General features: G+C 50.5%; 3 protein-coding genes across 4 annotated transcripts; all 3 read right to left on the bottom strand.

Annotated features, from left to right (window-relative positions):
- Nucleotides 1-111: 111 nt before the first annotated feature.
- HDHD3 (haloacid dehalogenase like hydrolase domain containing 3) lies at nucleotides 112-1,430 on the bottom strand. Its single transcript, XM_057724224.1, has one exon. It carries the CDS (start codon nucleotides 1,394-1,396, stop codon nucleotides 641-643), a length of 756 nt encoding a protein of 251 aa, XP_057580207.1. The 5' UTR covers nucleotides 1,397-1,430; the 3' UTR covers nucleotides 112-640.
- On the bottom strand, nucleotides 1,426-19,376 carry ALAD (aminolevulinate dehydratase). Of its 2 annotated transcripts, XR_009051522.1 has the most exons (13): nucleotides 19,265-19,376; nucleotides 13,890-14,077; nucleotides 12,952-13,002; nucleotides 12,391-12,487; nucleotides 11,889-12,024; nucleotides 11,698-11,781; nucleotides 11,509-11,597; nucleotides 11,247-11,302; nucleotides 11,074-11,161; nucleotides 10,899-10,985; nucleotides 10,396-10,525; nucleotides 9,605-9,732; nucleotides 1,426-1,564 (listed from the first exon to the last, which is right to left on the bottom strand). XR_009051522.1 is itself a non-coding variant. In XM_057724223.1 (12 exons), exons 2-12 carry the CDS (start codon nucleotides 14,000-14,002, stop codon nucleotides 9,674-9,676), a joined length of 990 nt encoding a protein of 329 aa, XP_057580206.1. In that variant the 5' UTR covers nucleotides 14,003-14,077; nucleotides 19,265-19,376; the 3' UTR covers nucleotides 9,581-9,673. The 2 variants fall into 2 exon arrangements, 1 of the variants encoding a protein (XP_057580206.1); XM_057724223.1 differs by lacking the exon at nucleotides 1,426-1,564 and having other exon boundaries at nucleotides 9,581-9,732.
- Nucleotides 19,377-25,005: 5,629 nt separating this feature from the next.
- Nucleotides 25,006-27,639, bottom strand: POLE3 (DNA polymerase epsilon 3, accessory subunit). The gene is made up of 4 exons (XM_057724657.1): nucleotides 27,505-27,639; nucleotides 27,322-27,407; nucleotides 26,856-26,974; nucleotides 25,006-26,583 (listed from the first exon to the last, which is right to left on the bottom strand). Exons 1-4 carry the CDS (start codon nucleotides 27,568-27,570, stop codon nucleotides 26,411-26,413), a joined length of 444 nt encoding a protein of 147 aa, XP_057580640.1. The 5' UTR covers nucleotides 27,571-27,639; the 3' UTR covers nucleotides 25,006-26,410.
- Between the last annotated feature and the right edge of the window lie 313 nt (nucleotides 27,640-27,952).

Below are 27,952 nucleotides of genomic sequence, written 5' to 3'. Positions count from 1 at the left end.
GTCCAGTGGTAAAGACTGTGCTTTCACTGCTGAGGGTCCAGGTTCAGTCCCTGGTCAGGGAACTAAGATTCCACAAGCTTCGCGGTGTGGCCAAAAAAATAAAAAAATAAAATTTCCCCTTCAGACTACGCGGTCTAGAGGGCAGTATCCCTGTAGCTCAGCTTAGTACCCTGGTTTTCAAACTAAGCTCCTCTAATCTGAGGCTTCCCAGGGGTAGAGTCACAGAGGCTTCAGGGCCCAAGTGAAGGGGCCCAGGACCTCTGCTTCAACCTTAGCAGTTTCTCATTTTTCCTGTTTTGCATGGTGGGGTTCCACCATGGGGTTCCTTTTGTCTCCCATGACAAAAGGCCCTGTGGCCAAAAGGAAGTGTGAAAGTGCTGGTTTTGAAGCTAGCTGGGCCCTCATGAATCTTGTTGGAGGTGAAGGGGGCTCATGGTGGAAAAGGGACACAAGTGAAGAATGAACCATCTCAGAAACCAGAAGCTGCTTCATGGGGCAGGGCCGAAAGCCCCCCGCTCACTGCTTTATGGTCCGAATGCCTTACGGAGGCTGCAGGGGAGGGGCGAAGGCCAGATCTCGGGGAAGGAAGGGGCTCTCTGTCTTCAATGTTTGTTGGGCCCGGCCACTTCCCTCACCAGACTCAAAGCCCTGGAGGTGAGCCCTCCAGGCGGTCAAGGGCAGGCAGGAGATGGGACAGTGAGGGGAGGATGTGTTCTTGGGGTACAGAATCCTTAACCGCAGGATCCAAAGTTTCAGGGCCAGCCACCAGGAAGCTGTGCATGCCTATGGCCCGTGCTCCCTTGTAATCACATTGGTAACTGTCCCCAACATGGGCTGCCACCGCCGGTTCCACCTGAGCAAGGTGCAAGGCCTCATGGAAGATGCGGGGATCGGGTTTGGACCAGCCGGCAGCCTCAGAGGTCAGCACAAAGTCAAAGTGTTCTCGCAGACCAAGACCCACCAGAATGTCCTCCAGTCGTCGGTCAAAGTTGGAGACCACTGCCAACCTCAGGCCTCGTTTTTGGCACCCTCTCAGGGTGGCCTCAGCCCCCTCCAACAGCTGCCAGGTGTGGGGACTGCTGAAGTCCTCGTACAGCTGGTCAGCGATGGGGGCCACAGCCTGGGCATCCCGAACACCCGCCCGGTGGAAGGTCTGCAGGACCACATCCAGCCACCACTGGCGGGAAGTGAGGCCGCGGCTCAGGCCATAGTTGGGGAAGCTGTGGCTCTGAGCCCTGTACGCCTGCCCGAAGGCCTGTCCCAGGGCTGCGGCCTCCACCTGCAGCCCGTGGGCCTGGGCCTTGGTGGCATATTCCTCCCCCACGGGTTGGCGGAGCCTGAGCAGCGTGTCCTTCACGTCCCACGTCAGCAGTCGTAACTGGAACCGGTGAGCCATGGGTCTGCAGGAGGGCGGCCAGGAGGTCCGCCTCTGCCTCAGGTCCCAGGGGCCAAGGGGAGGTTGAGCTGGACAAGACTGCCCCCCAACAACCTGGTGGTCTTCTCTCTCCGGGCTTAGTGGGTCAGATCTGCTGACACTCGGGTAACGTTTTCACAGCAGAAGGTCCTGGAATGAGAGGGCAAGTGAGGTGGAAGTTCAGGCCTTAGAGTCCGAGACAGACTGGGTTCAAATTCTGACGCTGCCAATTCACTGTGTGACCCTGGGAGCGTCACCCTCTGAAGCCGTCTCCTCATGTGTAAGAAAACCACAATGGGGACTTCCCTGGTGGCGCAGTGGTTAAGAACCCGCCTGCCAATGCAGGGGACACAAGTTCAATCCCTGGTCCAGGAAGATCCCACATGCCATGGAGCAGCTAAGCCCGTGCGCCACAACTACTGAAGCCCGAGTGCCTAGAGCCTGTGCTCTGCAACAAAAGAAGCCACCGCACTGAGAAGCCCGTGCACAGCAAAGAAGAGTAGTCCCTGCTCGCCGCAACTAGAGAAAACCCAAACGCAGAAACAAAGACCCAATGCAGCCAAAAAATAAATAAATAAAATAATAAATCTTAAAAAAAAAAAAAAGAGCACAAAGACTCAGCCTCACAAGACTGTTGGACTAAATGAGATTCTCTGCTCATTCCACCTATTACGTGCTAGATGCTGGGAAAGGGACAGATTTCTAGCCCCCATGGCATTCACAGGCTTTAAAGAACAGGGGATACAGCTATTGGCTAAAGAACTACACAAATACTTAAGCATAATGAAGGCAGCAAGTACATGAGGATATCAATCCAGAATCCCGATTTAGTCTCTGTTGTCAGGGAACTTCCTAAGCAAGTTAAGTTTCAGTGGAGATCTGAGAATGCCTATTCAGGAAATGGAGGTGATTAAATGTTCCTGGCACTGGAAACAATAAGTGCAAAGGCCCTGAGGCAGGGCAAGGAGTCTGGTGCTTTGGGTAGATAGGGGCCAGCTCAGGCAGGGCCTTGTAGGTCAAGGTAAGGAATCAATTATTATGACTGCTATTACTATTGTTCAGAACGTGAAAGACAGAAGTCTTTGCAGACCATCTGACCAACCCCTTGACTGTTCAGCCGGGAAAGACTGAGACAGAGAGGGGGAGATATCTGTCTAAGATCACAGCCAGCCAAAGGCACAGCCAGGACTAGAACCCAAACCTCCAGATTCTCTGGCCAGTACTCCCTTCCACTCCTTAGACATATTTGGATTAAAAAATAAATAAATAAAAAATCTGATTTTGGTAAACCTGTACAGCCCAAGCCAAAAGGCAGGACGGAGCAGCCTGCTCCTACCTGTTTTAAAGCCTCTCTGAGCCCCAGATGCCTGCCTGGGTGGAGAGCCAGTGAAGGATTACTGACTCAGTGCACAGAAAACAAACTCCTCAGCTTAAAGTCTAGACAGAGGCTGGAGGCAGCCTCTTGCCCCAGATAGAGCTGATTCCAGATATCCAACCTGTTCAGCTGAAACCTGAGGGGCCAGAGTTCAGAGTGCAGCCAAGCTGATGCTCAGGGACGGATCTGGCTGATGAATCTGGGGACAAGCCCCGGAGGAAGTTTGTCAAGGAAATGAATTTAAGTCAGACTGGAACTTAGGGAGACCAGTCCAGGTAGGTAGATGGAGGCCCAGAGAGGGGCGGGAACTCGCCCAGAGTCACGCAGCGAGCCACTGGCACAGCTAAGACTAGAACAAAGGGCCCGTAGCGTTCTCCGTTTCTGGAAGCCGCAGCTGCGGCCTCTGGCTGCAGGCCTGAGTCGCTCACCCTCCCTCCCCACCTCCAGGGCTCGGTGGCGCCAAAGTCCAGGCAGCCCGCGGCTAGAGCGACATCTCTAACCCTGCGGTACGCAGCAGGACCTGCCGCGCCCGTGCCCGGGGCCCACGACCCACCTGCCTCGCGGGGAAGCCGGTCAGGAAGGAAGTCGCAGCCTCACTGCAGCTCACGACAGGGCGCAGATGCTCGGCTGCGCCGCTCTTCTCCCGGATCCCAGCCCCCCACCTGCCCCTCCGCCTCTCGCCGCCCCGCCCCCTCCGCCTCGTCCCGCCCCTCCGCCTCTCGCCGCCCCGCCCCGCCGCCCCTGTCCCGCCCCCTCCTCTTGGCCTCGCTGTCCTCTCCGCTCCCTCCCGCCCCACCTTCACCTACCTCCACCCGGCGCTCCAGTCACCCACCTCACCGCGCTCCTCTGCCCTCCCCGTCCCTTCCGTGACCTCTCTGCCTCTTCGTAAGAACCCACACCCTCTCAGCTCCCCGTCCCGCACCCTTCCGCCCCCTACCCCGTCTCACCGTCACCTTGATCCCTTTACGTCCTCTCTGCGTGCCCTTGCGCCCCCCTCCTCCTCCCTCGCGGTCCCTCACGTTTACCTTCTTTCTGTGCTCCCTGCCTGCCCGCCACCTCCCCGAGGCTCCTCCGCCTCCCTTGGAGCCGGACCACCCCCACCTCCACCCTCGCCCCCGGGAGGTGCCCAGACTGACTTGGGACAAGCGGATTTGGGTCCCGGTCTGGCTTGCTGAGTGCTGGATAAACTTGGGCAAGGCGCTGCCCCTCTCTGGGCTGAGTCCCCAATCGGTGCTAGGAGGGCAAATTGCTTTCAGTTGGAAACCTGTCTAAACCCAAGACAATTTGCTGAGGGTAGAGTCTTTTGCAGTAACCTGATTTTTTTTTTCTTTCTTTCTTTTGATGAAAAAACAGTTGTCATGTTTATCTCAAAAAGGATTAAAAATACAGAGTGTACAAAGTGAAAAGCAAAACCCCAACTTCATTCATTCACTAACTGCTTATTGAACATTTACTCTGTGCCTGACCCTGTTCTTCATGGAGGATACAGTGAGAAATAGGACAGGGTTCCTGCCTTCAGGAACATGGCACTGGCAGACAAAAATCATGTAAACAAACAAGATTTCAGAAGTGGTAAGAGCTATGGAGATAGAAAACAATGGTTTCATGAACAGTGGCGGGGGGTGGGGGGGGGGGTGGGGGGGGGTGGGGAGTCTCTTTGGATGAACCAGTTAGGGGAGGGAGCGAAAGATCTGAAAGGCAGCCAGCCAGGTGAAGATTAAGGACAAGTACAGCTGAGCAAAGGCCTGAACCACTTCCCAGGGATTGCTGCAGTTTTGGTTGTTATGCTATCAGACATTTTTCTGGGAGCACACAAACACTCATGCAGTTTTCTTTCTTCCTTCCTTCCTTCCCTCCACCTGTTTTGTTTGGTTTTGCTTTTTATAAAAACAAAACATCCTCCTGTATTCCAAGGCTGGTCTGTTCATTTCATTAACTGCCTCACCTGCACTGGGCTCAGGCCTGGGAGGAAATACAAAGTTCAGTCACAGACCTTGGCTGGCAAGGGAGAGCCTGACTCCAGGCCTTTCTCTTTCTCGAGGTAAATTTTTCAGCAGAGAAAAAGGAGCCTCTCGTGTCACAGGAAAGCCACCGGCAGGCCCTGTTATTTTGAAACAAACTTCTTTTTCATTAGCCAGTTCAAAAAATGGGTCCACTTCATGGATATAGTTTTCTCCCTAAGGCAAATGATAGAAATTCCTAGAGGGTTTCATTCTTTGATCTACCCTGTGTGGACTCTGGCCTAGTGATTGCTCCTGGAGACATCTGGCATGCCACAAAACTGGCTGCTAGTTGAGGTTATTTTTCTTTGAGAAACCAGGCTTTTTACATGAGGGCTTTTTCCTTGAGATTCTTACCTAAAAGCACTAAGTAAACCCAGGCTGGGGCCACCAGACACACGTCTCTCTCTTTATAATTTCATTTAGGGAATTCCCTGGCAGTCCAGTGGTTAGGACTCTGTGTGGCCATTGTGACTAAGTTCAGATAAGGGCAGAATGATGTGTGCAACTTTCAGGTTGTGGCCTTATAAAGAAGCACCATGCTCTCCACTTGCCCTTCTCCTCTTTCTGCTGACTGAAAAGAGGACCTGATGGTGGGAACTGGACTCACCATATATGATCATGAAATAGAAGCCGACATGTGTTGAGGATGACAGAACAAGGCAGGACCCATGACCCCCACACCATATGGCTGACATAGCCTGGACTACTTAGAACTCTATTTCCATCTTAAGTTATCGTTATTTTGGTTTTTGTTATAATTACTGAACTTGAATCCTGACTAATATAGAGTGACTGGGGAATGACTTTAAATTGGGTGTCAGGGCATGTTCCTTTGAGGATATGACACTTAAACCAAGATCTTAACAATGAAAAGGAGACAGCCATACAGATTTTGAGGAAAAGCATTCCAGGCAAAGGGGATGGCCACAGATGCAAAAGCTCTGAGATCCCACCAGCCTTCAGTGTAAGGAGGGAGACCTTGCCAATCATGGTGCCACATCTCCCATGCCATTGTTTAGTGACTGAATCGAGAGGCTGGTCATGTGACCTGAGCAGGGCCAATCGGAGACCTCCAGAGATTTGCTGTGTGAATAACAGGATAGAAAGGGTCTGTCTTTCTCTGGGATTAAGGACCATCTAAGGATTGTGTTGCTGTCAAGTGGCAAAAGCCCATCTTAGAATAAGGCCAAGCTGAGGCAAACACACGAGAGCTAGGAAGGGAGAGAGGTCTCCATGAGAGCATTTGACCCTAGATCCAGCTACACTTGACCTTATTACAGCCCAGTTATGGAAACCAGTTATTTCCTTTTTTGCTACTGAATTAAGTTTCTATCACTGGCAACCAAGAGTACCCAGAATAATGCAGAATATGGGGTGCTACAAGTCACAGGCCCTAATATGTGGAATTTGGCAGAGTCCACACGGGGCATGGGTCAGGATTCCCCCTTCCTTAGTTGGGAAATTGGTAGTAAAATATTTGGTTTAAATGCCTGTTGTTTTGGGGGATCCTCAGCCATACGCCTACTGAGGTAGTTTTAGGGATCTTAGTGAAACAAAAAGTGAGGACGATGGGATGTGTTGGCTATTTGTGGTGGCCTTCAGGACGTCCCACAAGAGACAAGCCACAGTTCAAGCTGGCACATCTGAGAAGGAAATAAGAAAATCAAATCTTGTTGAGAGAGACCCTTGATGCTCACCAGACGCCTGGAAATCTGAGAATAATATGCCTTGCTGGTTGTGAAAGCTGAGTTCTCTACCCAAGGATAAGATTACAACTAGCAAGAGTAAGGCACACAGCAGGAGACAGGGACTGTGGAGGAGCCAGATGCCTTCATGACCACCCAGATCCCTCCAGCTGCCTGCCTGGCCATTACTGCCTTTGTAGACAAAACACAGTGGAGCACGGGCGGGGGTGGGGTGGAGCAGACAGTAGGCTGGTACCTCAGGTGCCAAGTCCTGACTCCAAGGCCACTCACATAGACCATGATTCCTGAAGGCAACTCAGACCCTTGGTCTGGCCCATCGGAGCTAACAATAGCATCGTGTTCGACCTGTCATTTTGTTATTATTTACTGGGAGGTGGTGTGGCACCGTGGCTAAGGGTAGAGGGCCTTGGAATTGGGCTGAGTTCACATCCCAGCTTTGCTGTTTTTGATGACTGGGGTTCTAGACCCAGTTCTGCCACACACTTGCTGAGCGGCCCTGGGGGAGCCACACACACTCTGCAGGCAGAGCTTCCTCATTGCAAACCCACGCCTTTCACCCTGGCCCCCTTCCAAGCTTTCCCACCTCAGGAAATGGCCCCTCGGCCACCTAGGAGCTCAAGCCAAGTTTGTCCTTGACATCTAACCTACCTCCTGAATCCATTCCCTTCTCCAACCCCACGGTCACCACGCAGTCTAGGCCAGAGTGGCCTAGAAAATCCTTTTTTTTTTTTCCTTTTGGCCACAACACATGGCATGTGGGATCTCCGTTCCCTGACCAAGGATCTAACCTGCACCCCCTGCAGTGGGAGCTCAGACGGAGTCTTAACCACGGGACCGCCAAGGAAGTCTCTCAAACGGCTTTTTAAAAATGCACATCAGTCATTCCCCTGCCTAAAAGCCTGCAAATGACTTCCCCTTCTCTGGGAATAATGAGAAGGCTCTCCATCTTCCTTCAGCATGGCTTCTGAGGCCCTGAACATTTTGGCCCTGGTCTCTCTCCGCTCAGTTCAGGAATCTTTTCCTCGTCCTTCCCTGTGTTCCAGCCACCCCGGCCTTCCAGCTCACCTTAGACCCAGGGTTCCCTCTGCTGGGAATGCTCTTCCCTAAGCATGTCTCAGCGTGACCACTCATTCTCCAGGTCTAGGTTTAAATGTCCTGGTGACCTTCACAGCACCTGTCACCACATCATTGGTAACAGGTCCACCTCTCGGTTCTCCTCAAGGAGCCTCATCATCATTCAGTGTTAACTCCTGGGGGCTCTAGACAGTTATTCGCTCCCTGAGGACCGTTTGTACCTGAAGGGCAGTGTCTGTCTCCCATCTCCTTGTGCCTGGAACAGAGCCAGGCCCCATATTTACTTGGCAATGATGAATGTAGGATGGCCTTGAAGAACGTTCCCTTGCACACTAACCAGAAATGAGCTCAGGGGCCAGGAAGCCAAGAAACTGAGATGGTGGAAGGTTCTGGGGTGGTCCAAGCTCCGAGACCCATCGATGGCTGATCTCCCACAAATGTTTTGGGCTTCTAGGTGACTCAAGTCCCAAAGGCTGAGGACAGAATGAGGTCAGCTCTTCAGTTAAGTCGGCCACAGTTCTGGGGAAGACTTACCAGGAATCACAGGGGAGCTGCCTCTGACTCAAATAATTCTAAATTTTAAAACAGGTTGTACTGCTTTAATGTCCAAACTGACGTTGCTTTGGCTCTAGAGTTGGGATTGTCACTTTGCAGACAGGCAGGTGGACTTGCAAACTATGCCCTCCTCACCTGGGCCTGAATGTCCACTGGGGGGAAACATTATATTGCCCCCTCCCTCAGAAGAATGAATGGAAACCAGTTGCTCTAGCCAGAAATCCACAAAGGCACCCCTGTTTCCGCCCATTCCCTCCCTCAATCCCCTCAGCGTGAAAGCATCAGCAAAATCTGCTTATTTCTATCTCCAGAATGTATCCTGAATACATTCTGCTTCCTTCTCTCTCCACTGCCACCACCCTGGTCCAGGCCGCTGTCACTGCTCCAGGGGTGGGCGGTGAGGTGTCTGCAACAGCCTCCCAACCAGGCCTTTTCCGGCTTGCCCCTCCATTTTATTCACAGCAGCGGAATGGGGGACATTGGAACACATATAACTCCTGGTTAAGATCCTTCAGATGGCTTTCTATCAAATGCAAGTTAGAACCCAAGCTCCCTCCAAGGTGCAGGGTCTACCTTTCCAACCTCCAGTGCTGAAGCCCACCTTCTTCTTCCTCCTCCAGCTCCCAAGCAAGGCCCATCATCTGTTATTCTCTGTCTCAGACCGTTCTTTCCTTCGAAGCACTATTACAATGTGTGACTGCTTTATTTGTCTGTTTTCTTGTTGTCTGTCACCCCGATTCTCCTTGCATAGATTCCACACAGAGACAAGCTGAGGTCTGTCCTGCCACATCCCCAGGACCCAACACTGTGCGTGGGCACAAAGCAGCCCTTCTTTAAAAATGCCTCCTCAATAAAAAGCCTTTTTGGTGGTGGCATCTCTAACAGTCAGGAACTCTCCCTTTGCTTCTGAATTTCAATCCTTAGGCAGTGTTCCTGCCTGTTAATGAATGAATCTTTTCTGCTCGTTAATGAGTAATTCTTCTCTGGGTTTATGGCTCAGAGAACAACGGGAGATCTCAGGCAGCCTGGCAACCACTGGCCTGTGTGGGAATTACCTTCTGGTGGAATCGCAGCAAATCTCAACTTTAAACCCAGGGTATCAATTTAAGTCTCGGTCCCAGTGCACCCAGCTCTGCTGCCAGAGGCCTTGAGCTTTCCAGAGCTTCTTAGGGTCCCAGATTCAACTGCCCTCCTCTTCCCTTCATGCTCCAAGCCCTCCCAGGCCCACCAGGCCGATGCCTGTGCCTCCTGGTGGCTTTCAAGCTGAAGCCACACCAGAGGAAGGAGCTGGGGTGGCAGAGGTGGGCGTCAGGGTTGACCCAGGGGAGGGGTAGGGAAGACTGGGAGAACTCATGAGGCTGTGGCTGTGAGTGGGAAGATTTGGCATGCTGGCAGAAACCACCCAGGGCTTCTGGGAGCCTGCCAGCATGGAAGCAGGAAGAGGGCACGAGCGCACAGTTCTAAAAGCATCGTTTACTTTGGTTTTGCTTTTCCGAGGCTCAGGAATGAAAAAGTTCTGGTTCTTGGGTCTTGCACACTTTCTCCATCACTCCTTCAGCCACTGCAGTAGCTGAGGCGTGTAGTAGGTGATGATGATGTCGGCACCTGTGTTGGGAGAGAGCGGGAAGCAGGGGAAGGGCAGGGCGTCAGCTTGGGGAATACCTTCTGGGAGATGAGAGCTGGGTGGGGGGGCGGGGGGCGGGGGAGAAGGCTACCATGAAGAGGCACAGCCCACGGGTGTCACAACCTAAGACTGACTCCAGTTCCAGTCAGTCCCAGCTCTGTATATTGCGTGACCTAGGGGAAGGCATTCTCTTTCTGGGCCTCAGTTTGCCAATGTATAAAATTGCATAGTGGGGGAAACAGGTAAGCTGTGAGTTCCTTCTCCATGCTGTGTGCTTAACCATCAAAACCAGCTGTCATTTATGAAGTGACAAGCATATGCCAATTACACGTAGCATCTCATTTAATCCTCTCGACAACCACGCACCAGCTATCTTATCCCTAGTTTATAGACGAGGACACTGAAGTTAGAGAAGTGGCTTGGCCAAGGTCTCAAAACCAAAAAGTAATAGAGGGCTCTGTGTGTATCACTGTTTCATATCTTGTCCTGCAGTTTCATGTCCCTTGCCCAGCTTGTCTGTCTAGATCACTGGCATTTCCAGGCATGAGACTCCAGGCTGTCTCATGACTTGGTTTCCCTATCTGGGCAACATGCCTATCAGTCCCTGTGGCACAGGTCAAAACTCCCCACCCCTGCTTGCTCACCTGCTCTGCGGAAGGCGGTCATGACCTCCAGCACGGCAGCCTTGAGATCAAATGCCCCGGCCTGGGCTCCGTGCCACAGCATGGCAAACTCTCCAGAAACGTGGTACACAGCGAGAGGGAGCTCAGGGTGCTGTAGAGAAGCAGCGGGGGGCAGGTAGGTTGAAGTGGGGGGTGGGTGTGCCTCTAGGAGTGTCCCTTCCTCCCTACTCAGTGTGTGACCATCTTGAGCCCCAAGCCCTGAGTCACTGCTGTTGGCGGCCTGGCTCATTCTTGAGCTGCTAAAGAGAGCTGTTCAAAGGCTCTTGTGAGCGCTGGCACAGAGGCCCACAGTGGCTTCTGGGCAGGGCCAGGGCCAGGGGTGGCAGGGTGGGGGGTGGGGTATTCCTGTTCCCAGGCAGATTGCTCCAACTCTGAGATTCCACAGTCCCTCGATCAAAGGTCCCAGGATCTGTGGACACGCTCTCATCTTCCTGAGCCTCCTCTGGCCTCTGCCCTGTGCTTACCTTGTTCTTTACCTCCCGCACAATGTCCAGGTAGGGCATTCCTGGCTTCACCATGAGCACGTCAGCTCCCTCCCGTACATCCCGGTCCTAAAGGATGAGGCATGCTGTGGGCACTGTGTGGGAGGCGAGGCGACAGGGGGACACCCTGGGCGGGGCTGGAGCTCTGGTCACTCACCACCGCGCGCAGGGCCAGGCCTCGTGCTCCGGGCGGCAGCTGGTAGCAGCGGCGATCTCCAAAAGCTGGGCTCGACTGAGCCGCGTCCCTGGGAATCAGAGACGCCAGGGTGGGCTCCAGCTCTGGGCTAACGGGTCAGGATTCGACAGCAGACCCCTGCCCATCCCACTCACCGGAAAGGTCCATAGAAACAGGAAGCAAACTTGGCACTATAGCTCATCACGGATACCTACGGGGAGATAATAGGGGTCTCAGCTCAGCCAGCCCTCCATATGTCCCACGGTGAAGTGACAGGGAGAGGAAGAACCCAGGCTGCAAGTGGAGGCCTGTGTCCTAATCCCATTGGAGCTCTGGACCTTGCTTTCTCCATGTGAGGTGCAGACATGGGGGCAGGTCTGGTCCAGGCTCTCTCACCTCCCCACGCCTCGCTCCTACCCTGTTGCCGAATCCATGAGCCATCAGAGCCTCCTTGATGGCTTCCACGCGTCCGTCCATCATGTCCGAAGGGGCCACCACCTGACATCCTGAAGGGCAGAGGGTGGCCTTCAGAACTCTGGGACCCTCCTATCCACCCTGCTACCTCCCTGACCTGGAGGTGCTCACCCCCGCTGGTGGCTCACTCACCTGCCTTGGCATAGGCCAGTGCCACCTCTGCCAGCCGCTGGCGGCTCTCCTCAGCTTGGAATGACCCATTCTCATTCAGAAGCCCTGTAGGACAGACAGCTGGGTTTGGGGGAACATCTCGGGCCTTGGACTGTCCCCACCGCAGTGAGAGTGCCAGTAGCAGCAGGGCTGGTGGAAGGAGGGAAGCTCACCGCAGTGACCGTGGGAGGTGTAGGGGCACAGACACACGTCGCAGGCCACCAGGAGGCCAGGGAAGTTCTTGCGCAACAGACGGATAGCCTCGATAGCCGGGGAGTCCTCAGAGTCGGCCGCAGAGCCCCGCTCATCCTAGCGGCAGGGGAAGGACACAGTGGTGTGTCTGTCCCATGAAGCCTTTGGGAGGCACAGTGACCAGCCACCAGAGCACAGCCCTGGCCCTCTCCTTTATCACCACCACCGCCCCTGGACGAAGAGGCACGGAGAGGACCGTTCCCATTTTGCAGAAGGGACCTAACTTGTCCATTCAGAGCTGCAGCCCTACTTAGTTTCTTGACCCTACACGGCTGCTGTTCCAAGGGCAGGGGCTGTGTCTGTTCACCGGTGCCCCAGGGCCAGCACAAGGCCAGAGCGAGGGTGTGGTCAGTGTGGAACCTCAGCTTATCCTCACCCAGCCTCCCCCTCCCTGCCCCTCTGACCTCTCCTCCAATGTGTCACCTTGGGAACTCTGCTGGGGACCCCAAAGATCAGGACGCAGCGCAGGCCCTCCTCCACCAGGGGCTTCAGCATCTCTTCCAGTCGGTTCACACCGTACCTGCGTGGAGGTGCTGAAGTGAGGCAGGGCTCAGGCAAGGGTCCCCCCGCCCCTCTGGCCTGTGCCTCTGTTAAGAGTCAAGGTGCACATGGCACCAGGAGGGCTCAAGCCTCACAGAACAGGGAGGGGCAGGAATGCACCCACCAAACCAATGGGAAAACCGAGGCCCCATGTAGCAGAGCAATGGGGTTCAGCTGTGGAAGGCCCCTTCAAAGTTCTGTTATTGAACTCCCATCTGAAGTTCAGCTCTCCTCTGCTATGACGCCTCTGGTGATGGGTAGCTCATTACTGCCCGAGGCTGCCTCTTCTCTTGTGGCACTATTCTGCCCCCCAAAAAATCCTTCTGAGCTGAAGTCAGCCTCTCCGGATCTTCTACCTCCTGGGTCTGCTTCTGCTTCCTGGCACCTCCACCTGTGAAATTGCTCCCTCCATCATAACCCTGCCCTCCCTACCCCGTCTCCTACCTGGCCACTCCTGGGAGGCTGGCGATAGGCTGTTTGTCATCAGGTACGTCCCTGCAAGAGTGGGGGATGGGCTATGGATTGGCAGCTGTGGGAAGGGCCAGTGGTGAGGGGGTGACTGGGAGGGATGGTTGGGAAGCTGGGAAGGAACATGGAGGTGGAGATGGTGGGAGGAGGATGGGATCCAGTGTCTGGTTCCCCTGCCCGGCCAAGCCCAGGGCCTGAAATAATAATAGGAACAACAAGAATAACAGTGACAACAAGCAACTGTACTCAAAGAACAGTACTCTTAGGAAGGAGTCAAGTGGTTAAGAACTTGGACACTGAGGTCAGAAAGTCCTCACTTGCTATCCCAGCCACTTAACTGACTGGGCGACCTTGGCCAAGTGGTACTCTCTTTGAGACCCAGGCCCTTCATCTGTATCCTGGGTCGATTCATTCATTCATTTGGCAAATATTTATTGAGCACTTACTATGTGTCAGGTACTGTTCTAGGCTCTGGAGATACAGTAGTGAACAAAACAGACAAAAATCCCTGCCCTTGTGGAGATGACATTCTAAGGGATAATATCCGTATTTTTCTCATATGAATACTGTCGAGTTGAATGAGATCATATATACAGGTGCTTAGCATACTAGTACCTAGGACACAGTAAGTCCTCAATACGTATCAGCTGTGCTATCATGAATGATCACGACTGCCACCTCTGACACGTACATAGCACTTCACAACCTACAGAACATTTTCTCAGCTTCTGTCTTACTGCAAAAACTCAGGATGACAGGCAAGGGTTATTTTTATTTTCCAAATGGGGAGACTGTATTTTACCCACTTTACCCCCCACAACATAGACACCTGCTGTGTTCACATGCGTGTGCACACACACACACACCCAGCCCATCCCCTGCTGATCAGAGACCTGGCTCACTTGGGGACTCACGTAACAAAGATGGGGTAGATGAGGTTGGAGGCACTGAGGCGGGCAGCAGCTGTCTGCCAGGTCCGAAGCAGTGGGTGGAAGTAGCCGCTGTGCAGGACCGACTGGGGCTGCATGGTGGGCAGGGAAGGCACAGGGCAGCTGGCTGGTTGGAATGGAGGGCTCCTGGGGGGTCTGCCGCGTGCTCAGCTCTGTGGGGGTGATGACAGGCGCGTGAGACATGGTCCCTGGCACCAAAAGGTGGTCACATACCCCCATGCTCTTCCAGATCCCTGCTCTCTACCCCAGTGCTGCTCCTACTGGGGTTCATCAGTTCCTGCCGGTCTGCACCAAGATAAGCAGACACATGAAAGCAGGCCTTCAGAAACTTCCAAAGCAAGCTGAATCTAATAATATAAAATCTGGGTTTGTATTTCATATAGCCTCTCTCTCTTTTTTTAAAAACGACATGTCTCTAATTATTCATTTTCATTGCATTTTACCAAAGAATCAGTCTGGGATGGACTGGACATTACTATGAGAAGCCCTGATCCAGCTCCCACTTAAACTATGCCTATTCCATGAACGATGGCCATGGGCATGGCCGAAATTTTAGAAAGGTACAGATGAGCAAAAAGAGAAAAATCTCCTGTAATTCTACCTCTAGGGAAAAGAACTGTTAACTGAGTGGATTAAGTAGCACCATGCCCGACAGACAGACACCCAGTGGAGCGGCCACGGAAGCTGTCTTTTCCAGCCCGAGAGCCTTCCCCTGCTCCCTGAGCACTAGCCACGCATGGCCACGTTCTGGCTCACCCTCTTTCCCTAGGAGGCTGGTGCTCTTTTCACAACTCCCCCACCCCCAGTTCCTACCAGGTTCTCCACGAGGCGGCCCCTCCCTCCCTCTCCCTCCGCAGCATCTCTTCTTGCCCCAATCACAAACTCTCATGTATAACAGTTCTCTGTGGACCTAGCTTATCTTGTCCCAGAAGGCAGAGCTTCTGCAGGGCAGGGTCCACACTTAGTTTGTTTTTGCCTCCCCCACAGCACTCTGCCACATCGTAAATATTTAACCACGTGAAGAACAAGACAACATGCCCTAAATGCCAATTAAGGGGTGTAAGACAGAAGGAAGCTGGGGCATCAACATTTGTTTCTTGAACACCTGCTATGTGCCAGGCCACGCTGGGCACTCACACCCATGGTTTTTCATCCAGTTGGCAATGCTGCCCTGGGAGGTCGGGCTGACTGAGTGCATCTTGGAAAGGCGGAGCCTACCAAGAATGAACCATGACTTCCAATGTGAGTTAGGAAGTCAGAAGCTTGTTGGAAGAAGATAGGACTTGAACTCCGTTTTGCAGGATGAGTGGGTTCAGCTTGGCAGAGGGAAAGGGGAGAACGTTCCCTCAGGAAGTGAAGGAAGGGGCCAGGGTGGGGCAGGAGCTGTGGACTGCTCTGAGGACTGAAGAGGCAACTGAGGATGTGTGTTTGGAGGGGAGGGGCCGAGGGGGGCCCAGACTGAGGACAGGGAAGATTTCTGAGCAGGGGACAGGGGAGGGGCCTGGTCAGAGCCTGGCTTTAGGAAGATAATTCTTGCAGCATGAGCAGGGCTGACTAGAAGCAGAGGAGGACAGAAGCTGTGGGGGGAGAGGGGCGGGGAAGGAGGGGCCATCCTAAGGTGGTCAAGAGGCAGTCTCTTGGGGCGGATGCTTTAGCCTGCCTGACCCAGAGGGCAGCAGAGACAGGGACAGGCAGGAAGAGGGCGGTGGGGAGCTGAGCTTGGAGAAAGAGGAGGTGGAGAGCTCTGTTTCAGACACTTCCTTTTGGAGGTGCCTAACAGCCAAGCAGGGGGAAAACAAAGAGCCACCAATCTCTCCTTGTATGAATGGGACCTCAAGGCCCAGAGAGGGGCAGGGCTGCACACTCTCTGGGCCTGGTGTGGGGGCTCCGTTCGTACACTGATGATGCCTTCCCCTCCCCCGCTCCCCCGTCTCCCAGGCCCCCCTGGCTGCTTCCCAGCTAGCTCAGGGGCCTGTTCTGGCTGATCCTCCTCCTTGGCGGGGTTGAGGTTATCGGGAGTCACACAGGATCCACACCCCTGGGCCAGCCACATCATCTGACACAGGGGCAAGCCAGGCCTCCCCAAAGATGTTCCAACGCCCATATGAGCAATCATTCAGCACATACAAAGTCCTGAGTGCCCATTTTGTGCAAGATTCTGCTCTCAGGTCTGCCAAGGATTAGCCCAGCTCAGAGAGGTTAAGTCACTTGCCCAAGACCGCACAGCTAGTGACCGAGCCAGAATTTGAGTTTGTTGTAGACAATGAGTGCAGGGTTTTACCTACTATACCCCATACTACTGGTACACACTTGATTCAGTAGGCGTCTCTCTGCCGATACTGTCCCTGCCTTGGGGTTGGAGAGATGGAGGATATCAGAGAAAAATATACTGAGTGTATGTTATGTGCTGGGCACTGCGCTTGGTACTTTATACATACATATTATCTCATTTAATTGCAGAGAATTGTTCTAACTTTTAGGGATAAGGAGATGGAGGCTCAGAGAGGTTAAGTGACTTGCTCAGTGTCATTCTGCAGTCATATCACATTTTGAAGCTAGGTCTTTATGTCTCTAACTCAATTCTCAGAGGACAACCTTTATAGCAGCTGGCCCCGGCTTCTGGAATCCAAAGCTGCATTCCACTGGCCTCAACCCTGCATCTACTTCAGAAGGCATCTGAGGGAGAAAATGCCTTCTGCTTATCAGAAGCAAAAGGGCAGGGCTGCCTAGGGGTCTTGCAGTCCGGTTAACCAGGAGGAGACTAGGCCTCTGAGAGTGGCAAGGGGGCGGCCTTACCAGGGCACTTCCAGTTTTATCTTTCTTTTTTTTTATTTTTAAATTTTAGGATTCAGCGAGAGATTTGGAAACTGGGTATTAGTGCTAAAAAAATTAAAAAGTGGAAAAACACCAATTCTGTTTAATCTCTTACATTCCACTGTGGAAATGAGGCTGCAGAAAGGCAACAGGAGTTGTTTGACATCCACAGTGAGTCAGCTACAGAGCTGGGCTTGACCATAGGTCTCCTGGCTTCTACTCAAGTGCTCTATTACCTGCCCTACAGGGAGTCATTCTGTGTCACATGTGCTTAATAAACAAACATCTGTTTTTGTTTGTTTGTTTGTTTCTGGCTGTACCACATGTCACATGGGATCTTAGTTCCCCGATCCAGGGATTGAACCTGTGCCCCTGCAGTGGAAGTGTGGAGTCTTAACCACTGGACTGCCAGGGAAGTCCCAATAAACAAAGATCTGTGCAGTAGAACAAGACCCCCCGAGCAACAGAGGTGCTTCTCTGTTTGCAGAGCCAAATCCAGGTGGAGGTTTTGCTTTGCCAAAAGTCCCTCAAAGATTCGAAGATTTTCACATTCTTGTGAGGGGCACTTCTCCCAAATCAAGGGCGCCTGTAAGCCTCAGCTTAAATCCTGTGATACCACACTGAAGACAAGGGCAAGCCACCATGGGATTCAGAACAGGTTAGCTTAACTGGAAGGCTGTAGCAGGCAGTGCAAAAAGAACAATGTTTCAGGCTCAAACAGTCTCAGGTCTGCTCTGTGCTCTGTGTGTGACTTTGGACAAGCTTGTGGAAACTTCATTTCATAACCTATGAAATGGGAATGATACTATCAAACTTGCAAAGCTGCAGAGAAGATCAGAGATAGTGAAGAGGTATGTACCTGGCACAAGTAGCCACAGAGTAAATATGCAGCTACTTTTGCTATCGTTAGGAGAAGAAATGAGCTGACTAACCTCCTGGAGTGCCATCACAGCGATGCCCTCTGTACCACACCCAGAAGGGAGAATTTTCACTGACACCTGGATGGGCCACAGGGTCTTCCAGGATATCTGAGGTGGGGACCCTGCCTTCCAGCAGCTTATGTGGTGGAGGAGAAATTGTCACCACACAGATGCTACAGTAGAGGGGTGGACTATATGCTATGGGAGGGACCTGTGTCTCTGGGAATCAAGGATGGATGGCTTCGTGGAAGAGGGAACACAGAGGGATACATAAAATTTTAGATTGATTGTGAAAGTATCTCCCTCCTTAGAAGGTAACTTCCTCAACCTGGGAGTAACCTAAGTTGGGCTCTGAGAACCACCACCAGGAGGGGCTGAGAAGAGCTGCAGGGCCTGATCCCTCCAAGCTGTGCTCCGCTGAGGATTCCAGAGGCTGTGACCTTGGCACAGAGGGTTGTGAGCTAGTGCCAGCGATGTCAGGCTCTGCCACTGCAGGGGAGGAGTCAGTCAGGAGGGCCAGCTAGGTAGAAGGTGGCCAGGGCTGAGAAATCCAAAGCCCCAGAAGGGCCCAGGGGAGCAGTTGTCAGGCAGTTCTGAAAAGGATCCAACTGACTGCCTGTTTATTCAACCCACATTTCCTGAATATCTACCCTGGACTTGCCCTAGGGCTAGGAACAGGGATTAAAGAGAAGAAAGAGATCCAGGCCTTGACTTGGCTTTGAAGAGCCCAATCTCCTCTGGGTTTAGCCATTTGGAGCTAAAAGGAGAATCAGCCAGTTCCACGAACTCCTAGAACATATTGGTTAAGAGGTTCCTTAAAGCTTGCTGATTACATCATTGAAATGATGGTGACACTGGTCCAAGATTGTGCAGGGGGTCAGTAGCAGATCTGAGGCTAGAATCCAGGTCTCCAGCAGAAAAGTCCTCAATGTCCACCATTACCCCTCGATACTTTAAGCATAGATTTCAAAACTGCTTATCAGCAGAGCTGGGCTCCTGCAGAGCTCTGGGTGAAGGGGGTGGGGGAGGGAAGAAGTAGAACCGTGGCTCTGGACCTGGCTGCAGCTGGCAGCACGATGGTTAAGCGTGTGGGTTTTGGAATCTGTAGATGTGGGTTCAAATCCTGATTCTGTCACTTTCCAGCTGTGTGACCTCAGTTTCCTCATCTGGTAAATAAGGTCCTGAACCGACCTCACTGGGCTGTTATAAGACTGAATGGGCCAATGCATGTAACATAGGTACAATCCAAGCACAGAGCGGCTGTTATTGTTTACACCTCCCTCCCCTATCCTGCGAGGAACCTCGGGCTCTGTCTGCACTGATGGAGACTGCTCCAGCAGTCTCCAAGGGAATGGACCCCAGAGAGGAGACTCGGAGCCCAGACCCGGGTCCCCAAGGGCAACGGCCACGCAGAGACCCCAACCCCGCTGCAGCAGGACGATCTATCTCTAAGAGCCCAAACAGCGGTCCCACAGTGACTCCGTTCCCGGGCTGCACCGCCAGCGCTTGTGGCGTACAGCACAATCTGGGTCTGGGGGCACCCGACTTTGGTGCCACAGGCCCCGCCTCCAAGTCCGCCACCTCCCTGAGTCCAGCCCCACTCACCTGCCTCCCTAAGGAATTCGGGACGCCGCTCCCGCCACCGCTGTCGCGCGCTCTGGTCTCCCGGGGCCCACGTGGGGGCGGGGCGGCTCTCCCGGAAGCAGCTCCCTCTTTCACAGCCCGCCCCCGGCAGCCTGCAGGCCACGCCCCCTGCGGGCATTTTGCCTGCGGGCAGGTCAGGTCCTACCGCGGCCCCGCCTACTACGTCAGCAGGCCTGGCCAATCGGGTATGCCGAAGGGCTGGAGGGCCCGCCCCTCCGTTGAGGGTCGCGCAGGAGCTGGGGAAGGCCCTAGGGAGGCCACTTGGGGGCGCTGGAGCGGCGCGGGCAGCGTGCTGTGTGAGAACCGGGCTCGAAGGTGGTTAGAGCACTGAGGTTTTCTTTATAACCCCTCTCTTCCCAAGCTCTCGCATGCTTGGCGCTGGTTGTTTGTTGAAAGAATAATTAGACGTCAAGGACATTAAAACAACACCATAGTGCCTAACACAATAAGTCCATTTTTGCGGACTGAGCATTTTAAAGTTGTTGAGTTCAGCACCAGGCTACCCTCCAAATTTTCAGAGAAAATTTATTCCAGCGTAATTTCTCAGGGCTCACTCTGTGCCCTAGTTTGGGAGATGTGATGTGAAAGACATGGGAACTTTGGTAAGGCTCCAAGTCTGATAGGGGCATCAGATCTGTCTATGATGGGTACAATGAGAGATTTGACCAAAAGTCTTGGGGGAAAGATGCAGCAGAGTATGTGCAAGGGCAGGAGGGATCTGGTGAGGCTTATGAGGCTTGGGTGAACTGGTAGCATCAGACGCGTGAAATAGGGGTCGAGATCAATACTCTAGCGAAGGAATTCCTTTTTTAAAAAATATGTATGTATGTATGTATTTGGCTGTGACGGGCCTTAGGCGGGATCTTCGCTGCAGCTTGAGGGATCTAGTTCCCCGACCAGGGATGGAACCCGGGATCCCTGCATTGGGAGTGAGGAGTCTTAACCAATGGACCACCAGAGAAGTCCCAGGAATTCCTTTGTAAAAGTGAGGCAGGGATTATTGAAAAGTCGACTTTGAACTGTGAAGAATATCAGTGGGTCGTATTGCACTTATTCTCAGATTTTATTTCTCAAAATCTGTACTGCAAACCAGTTTTATATTCCAAGTCTAAGAGGCAGAGAGGCTTAATGCTGGGAAAATATGACACTGTTTAGTTCCCAGCTACTAGAGTCCTGATCTGTGTTCAAATAAGGAAGGTGGTAGAAAGAAGTGTTTTTTTGTGCATTAAAGAGTCAGGGACATACCATACATTTTACATTCACTTATCTAATTTCGATTGCAACTGTGTTACTATCCTCATTTTATAGACTGGTAAAACAATTGCCAGGAGATTAATTTGCCCCATGTCACACTGGGATTTCTCTTCAATGCCTGCTAACCATACTCCTTCAACTCACAGAGGTAATTACTATTTGTTTTTTGCCCCCAGTTTAGATCCCCTGCCCAACAAGTCTTTCACAACACCTCTCCTGGACTTCCCTGATGGTCCAGTCGGTGAGACTCTGTGCTTCCAATGCAGGGGGCATGAGTTCAATTCCTGGGCAGGGAAGTTCTACGTGTGGCATGGCATAGCCAAAACAACAACAAAATACCTCTCCTATCTCTGAGTTTATTGATACCTGAAAATAGTTAGGACCATCTGATACCTCTAGGATCCCAAACAGGGGGGAAAATTTAATAATGTTGCTGTTTGGTGTAATCTGTTTTTCCCATGTCACTCTTATTCTTGACTGACAGACCTGTTCCCACTTCTCACCCCCCCCCCGTAAATATAATTTTACCTTAATCTGTCCCTCTTACCCACGCATCTTGGATGCAACAAGATGAATAAATCTTTTTTTTTCCTTTTTTTTAAGCTCTTTATTGGAATATAATTGCTTTACACTCTTGTACCAGCTTATGGAGTACACCAAAGTGGATCAGCTGTATTTATACACATATCCCCATATCCCCTCCCTCCCGCGACTCCCCCCCACCCTCCCTCTCCCGGCCCTCCAAGGCATCACCCATCCTCGAGTTGATCTCCCTTTGTTATACAGCAACTTCCCACTAGCTATTTTACAGTTGGTAGTATATATACGTCTATGCTAGTCTCTCACTTCATCCCAGCTTCCCCTCCGCCCCTCACCCTCCCAACCCCGTGTCCTCCAGTCCATTCTCTGCATCTGCATCCTTATTCTTGTCCTGTCACTGGGTGCTAGATGAATAAATCTTAAATATAATGTTGAGCAAAAGGAGTCAGACACAAGAGAACATGTTGTATGATTTCGTTTATGAGTGCAAATCCAGGCAAAATTAATGTGCTGGAAGTCAGGATAGCAACTGCTACTGAGGAGATAGGAAAGTGACCAGAAGCGAGAGCAAAGGCTCTTTTTAGGATGCTGGCCAAGTTGTTTATCGATCTCAGTGTGAGTTTCATAGATGCATTTATTTAATTAATTAATTAATCTTTTTTGGCTGCACCCATGCTGCTTGTGGGATCTTAGTTCCCCAACCAGGGATTGAACCCAGGCCCTCGGCAGTAAAAGCATGGAGTCCTAATCACTGGACTGCCAGGGAATTCCTTCATGGATGGGTTCAGTTTGTGAAAATTTATCAAGCTCTACTCTTATTTGCACCTTTTAGTACGTATATTTTACTTACTAAGTAAAAAAGTAAAAAAAAACCCCACCCCCCACCCCCCAATCCCTACTAAATTATTGAGTGCCTCCTAGGTAGCTACATGGCATTGTGCTAATGCTTGAGAAGAGCGTGAAAAGAATTAGAGATTAGTGGCTGCCAGGGGCAGGAGGAGGGAAGCATGGGGAATAAGCGCTTGACTGGTATGAGGTTTTATTTTGGGGTGATGAACATGTTTTGGAACTACATATAAGTGATGGTTGTGAATGTGCTAAATGCCACTCAGTTGCTCATTTTAAAATGGTTAATTTTATGCTCTGTGAATTTTATCTCAATCAAAAAAGAAAATTGGTTCACCAAATGCAATGTGGTATTCTGGATTGGATCTTGGAAAAGAAAAAGCACGTTAGTGGAAAAACTGGTGAAATGCAATAGTGTGGCATTTAATTGGTAGTTTTTTCTTGGTTTTGACCATGGTTATGTAAGATTAACATGAGGGCAAACTGGGTGATGGCTGTACTCTGCTACTTTTCTGTAAATCTGAAATTGTTCAAAAATAAAGTTTATTAAAAAAAAAATAGAAGGCTGTGGACCACTGGAACAGAATCCCAGCCTTTATAAATTAGTGGTAAGTGACTTCTCTCTGATGAGCCTCAATTTCCCATTTGTGAAAACAGGAGACTTTTTGTAATTTTGCGTGGGTAAGGATGGTAATCCTCCCACCTTCCAAATCCAGATCAGAATCTCTAGGCATGAAGGGCTGTGGTTAAAAACAGATAAGAAACATTACCTTGGCCTAGTAAGGAAACTTCAAAATCCAGATACCACTACAGGATTGATAGAGGTGTGGCTGGGAAAAACTGGTGGATGACCTCAAAGATTCTTCCCAGTCCTTGAATTCTATAGTTTTAAGTTATAGTCCCCACTCTCAGGAAACATGATTTTTCTTAGGTAATCAAAGTTTGGTAAGAACTAAAGTCATGTGGAAGGACAGTTCTTTGGGGGATTCATTCTTGCCTGGAGCCTTATGTTGGAGTAGAAGCATGTTACAGTAGAAGGTAAGGTGAGCCCTCCGTAAGCAGTAACAGGTCTAGGTGTGGATTTGATTTAACAGAAAGCAGTGAGGGACTGTAACATAGCAATGTTCTAGGAAGATCCACCTGGCAAGCGGTACAGAGAGGAAGCTAGGGGAAGCAGAGATGAGGCAGGAAACTGAGCTCAAAGGAAGCCATGGAAGTCCAGATGGGACCTGAGGCCTTGGCTGAGTGGTGCTTATGGGAATTAAGGAACAATGTATTTCTAGGGACTTCCCTGGTGGTCCACGGGTTAAGACTCTGTGCTTTCACTGCAGGGGGCTCCAGTTCAACCCCTGGTCAGGGAACTGAGATCCCACATGCTGTGCAGCACGGCCAAAAAAAAAACACAGTATATTTCTAGATATATGCCCCTATGTTCATCTCGGCATTATTTACAATAACCAAGATATGGAAACAACCTACGTGCCCACCAACGAATGGATAATGATGTGGTGTATATATACAATCGAATACTATTCAGCCATAAAAAAAAAAAAAAGATGAAATCTTGCCACTTGCGACAACATGAATGGACCTTGAGGTTATTACGCTAAGTGAAATAAATCCTACAGAGAACCACAAATACTGTATGATTTCACTCATATGTGGAACATAAAAAACTAAAACAAACAAAAACAAACCAAATCTACAGAGAACAGAGTAGCAGTTACCAGAGGGGGAGGGGTGAGGGAGAGGGAAGAATGGGTAGAGAGAGCCAACAGTATGGTGATGAATGGAAAATAAAGTTTTGGTGGGCACCATGTTGTAGAGTATACAGGAGTAGAAACAGAATGTTGTACACATGAAAGCTATGTTATAAATCAATATTACCTAAATTTAAATTATACAATTTACATTATACAATTAGAAATGAATATATTAACATAGAATGAGCAAACTGGAGTTGAACTATTTCAGTAATCCTTAAATAATGTTCTTCTGCTCCAAAAGCAATCAAGTACTTGATAACAGTGCCTCTGATGTCTACTAGAAGCCAAAGAGATTAGTCTTTAATTTATCACATAGAGTACAAATGTTATGCTGTGTTTGTATCCAGACTTTACATTTTCCTTAGGCTACTATTATGAAAGAAAACAGATTATCTTAGACAAGATCATAAAAACGATTTCTTTCCTATTCTGAAGCCATTGTGCTAATTCAAAGGGAAATGAAAATGTGTAGAGAAGAGAGAAACGAAAATAAAAACAAGGCCTTGCTGTGTACGTGCCACTTTGCTAGAAGTCTTGTTATCTTTCAAAATTCTCCTTGCAAGGTAGGTATTAATACTGCCAATTTAGAGATGAAAAAACTGAAGTTCAGTGTATTTAAAAAAAAAAGATCATCTGTACAGTAACCAACTATGAAACACTATGTGTATGCTGTTTTCCCAGAGACGTAATATTGTGACATTGTAACCAACTCATAGAAATACCATCGATATAAATTTCAAGGAAGAAATAAGAAAAATATATTGAATAGCTTTGTCTTTCATACAAATATAAATGTGAGAGGCAGGAAAAAAAAAACAAAAAGTGATGTTTCTGCTGTGGAGAAGGAAAAAGCCACTGGACCTGATGCCTGTTAGGGCTGTGCACCTGTGAAATATGATTTGAAACAGCTATGTAGATTAGAGGTAATACAGTGTTATATTTGAAATCACGGGAGATAACAGCAGTGTTCCTTCATAGGGTTTAACAGTTAACACTTGAAAGTATTTAGAACAGTGCCACACATACAGCAGGGATTCAATAAATGTTCGGAGTTGTTAAGCATCTAGTATGTATAGGGTGCCCAGCAGAGCCATGGAAAGCTCTCACTGTCGTTGAAGAGCAGCACCCTTGCTTGTTAACAAGCAGCATCTGCTGGTCATCCCAGGTGATGCAGGATCCCATATTTACAAGGGTCTGGCTCAGTTCATACCCCAAGAACTGCAGAGAGCAAGATCAGTGCTCCTCCCCAAAAGCACACTTATAAACGAGAAGGATTAAAGAGGAGTCATCACTTTTAACAAGAATGTTCTTTATTTACACAAAGCTTTATAATTTTCTCAATATTCTCCACTCATTTATCAGCAAACTTTCCACTGTATTCATTTAACAAATTAACAGTGTCAAACTACACTTCACTACCTTTCAACCTCCAAGCACTCAACTCCAAAGATGAACAAAAACGTGCTTGGAGCACCAAATGGAAAGAGAAGAAAACCAGGAAAGGTCAACAGAGATACTTCAGAAGCAGTTAAAGGGAATGGGTTAGGGGAGGAATTAGATTCCTGAGCACCATCAGATTTCCCTTATGGTTCAGAGAGGTTTACAAAATCATTTTTAAAAGTCATGAGATTAGAACTAGGGAATCAGAGGAAACCACACTCTGGAATATTAAGCAGGTCATTCAAGTTCCTAGATTGGCAGAAGTGAGAAAAAGAGGGACAGAGAAAGTGGGAATGGGGAGCAGAGGAGAGGCAGAACAGAGACAGAGGTGAGAAGTACTGAGGGAGAAAGTTGTGCCTAGAAGAAATAAAAGTTTGGAACTTGTCATGAATGGGAAGAATGAAAAGCCATAGTCACAAGTCTGGGAGATGGACTACAAGAAGAGAAAGCCTGGAATTTTATACCCTCCAGGAGGTGACGACAAATCCTGAAGCTGTACAGTGGCAGGCAGTGAGGTGCATTTAAGACTAAACCATCTGTTTTATAAGAGTAAGACATTGGCAGCCTTGCTTGACTAATTCTACTCTGTTGATTTAAAAGCATTATGTGCCTAGAATGTAGCCACCCCAACAGGTTACATGCCTACAGTCAACATAGAAGGACTCCAAGCCAAGTGGGTCTGTACAAACCAAAATTCAATTAATGTTACGGTTAAGTGAAGAGACAACAGAACAGATTTCATTGTTCTCTCGAACCCTTTTAGTAGTTTCCTAAAGTTAAGCCATTCTGATCACCTGTAATAAGCTAGTATTGCCAAATACTCTACAAACAGGCTGACCATGATCAAACCTCAATTATTCCTGAGCCTTGACTGCCTCTGTGATCTGGAACACAGTCGGCAGCATGGAAGTTATTATTACTTTTTTGCGGGGCAGGGAGGGAACCAGGGATCAACAACTGCCTAACTATATGTGTAAGGAAACAAGAGAGATCAAATTGGCCAATTAAATTAGCCATTCAGAATCCCTCTTGCCAAAAAGTCACAACCTTGAGACTGACTGAGCAAAACAGGATTCTGCTACTCATGCTCTGAGTCTGGGAAGCGCTGGTTTTGATGATAATTCTGATGATAATTCAGTTTTTATTTTGATCTTCTCAGGTGCTCCTGCCTAAGACCACTCTGCCCAGCAGGAAAAAGCTTCACACAAACGTGTATGGCGTTTCAGAGCCGTACCTTCCAAGGTGTGTCTCCCCACCCTCTTCAGTTGTCCACTTCCTCCTCTTCATTCTGTTCTTCTTCCTCCAGCCTTTCCTCATCTTCATCGTTGTCCTCATCCCTGCTCTTGTCTTGCTCTTCCGAATCTGTTTTTTTGTCTTTGTCCTTCTTCTTTTGCTCTGAAGCTTCCTTCTTGCCTTTCTGCTCCCTCCTATAAGCTGTAAGGATGAAGAGAAGGGGGTTATGAGGCAAGGCTGAACCAGACTGCAGCAGCTAACTCCACTGCATAACTGGAAAAGCTGAGGCACAGAAGGAAAAATAACCTGCCCAGCATCACAAAACAGATACGAGGTGGTGCCTGCCATCTAAGTCGCATCCAGGACTTGCTTACCAGACTTAAAGGGACCCAAGCTGATAAAGACTCACGGCCAGGTGAGCAGATCACACAGGATGAATGTGTACTTGGATGAGAAAACAAAAGGGTAGTTACCTTCCAGAGCTTCTTTTAACGGGGTAACGAACCGCTGAAACTCCATCTCCTCCATGGCGGAGAGCACATCGTTGGCATTCAGCGTCTTGCGTTTCCCTTTCATCGCGAAGTTGTTGGCACTGAAAGAAAGATTAAGGGCTGTCGGATGCCCTCTTGCTGCGTGCGTATGGAGTGGCTGGGAAAAGGAGCACCCAGAGGTGGAATGGGAAAGCCTGCATGCACAGATTTTTGTGACTCGGTAAGTTCCTCCCCTCCCTGCACAAAAAGCTTAAGACAAAGTTATTGTCTTATTTTGTTTCAGAGGTTGCAAGACCTGGACGAGGGCGCTGAACCTCCCTCCACCGAGGTAGAACCTAATTACTGGGGTTTGCGGGCTCCAGGCCATGAACTCCGAACCAGGAGGGTCTCTCTACGCCTCCCTTATGCCTCAGCCCAGCTAAGCTCCGGCTAGCTCTGCCCGCCTCACCAGGATGTGGCGTAGAGCACGAAGACGCTGGCGGCGCGGGAGATGGCGCTCCGGGCCTCCTTGGAGATGTTGACACCGTCCGGGAGCTGTGAGAAAAGCGGGGGTGAGGAAAGCTACCGGCCCAGGGAAACACCCCTGCCCGCTCGTCCGCCCCTGGCCCGTCGGCCAGCCGGAGCTGCTCACCGCCTCCTTGATGATCCTGGTGATGACGGCATTGGGCAGGTTTAGGTCCTCGGGCCTCTCCGCCATTGCCGCGGCCGGGGCCCACGCCTCGGACCTTCTCTTCAGGCCGCTACGGCGTCCGGACTTCCCGCGTCGCCACGGTCTGACCCAACGAGGCTTCCGTCCCGCCCCGCGTTACCCACACCGTTTCCCACAGTGCCCCGCGCGCCACAGCCTCCCTCCTTCCCCCCTCCCCCAGCCCCGCCTCCGCCTCCAGTGGCCTGTGTATTCGAACTTTCCACGCCGCCATGGTTTTGACCCGAGGGGCTTCCGTCCGGCCTCACCGGCCCCTGGCGTCCCTTCCCAGGCTCGTTTCCCTGCTTCACGCCACCATCACATCTGGAAATTGCTTAGCAAATTAAGTATGGCTCACTGGGGATTCCGTCCTTTTCCCATAGTGCTCTGCGTC

Source organism: Hippopotamus amphibius, chromosome 2 (assembly GCF_030028045.1).
Source record: "Hippopotamus amphibius kiboko isolate mHipAmp2 chromosome 2, mHipAmp2.hap2, whole genome shotgun sequence".
Classification (NCBI taxonomy): Eukaryota; Metazoa; Chordata; class Mammalia; order Artiodactyla; family Hippopotamidae; genus Hippopotamus; species Hippopotamus amphibius.
This window is presented reverse-complemented; position numbering and strand designations above follow the sequence as displayed.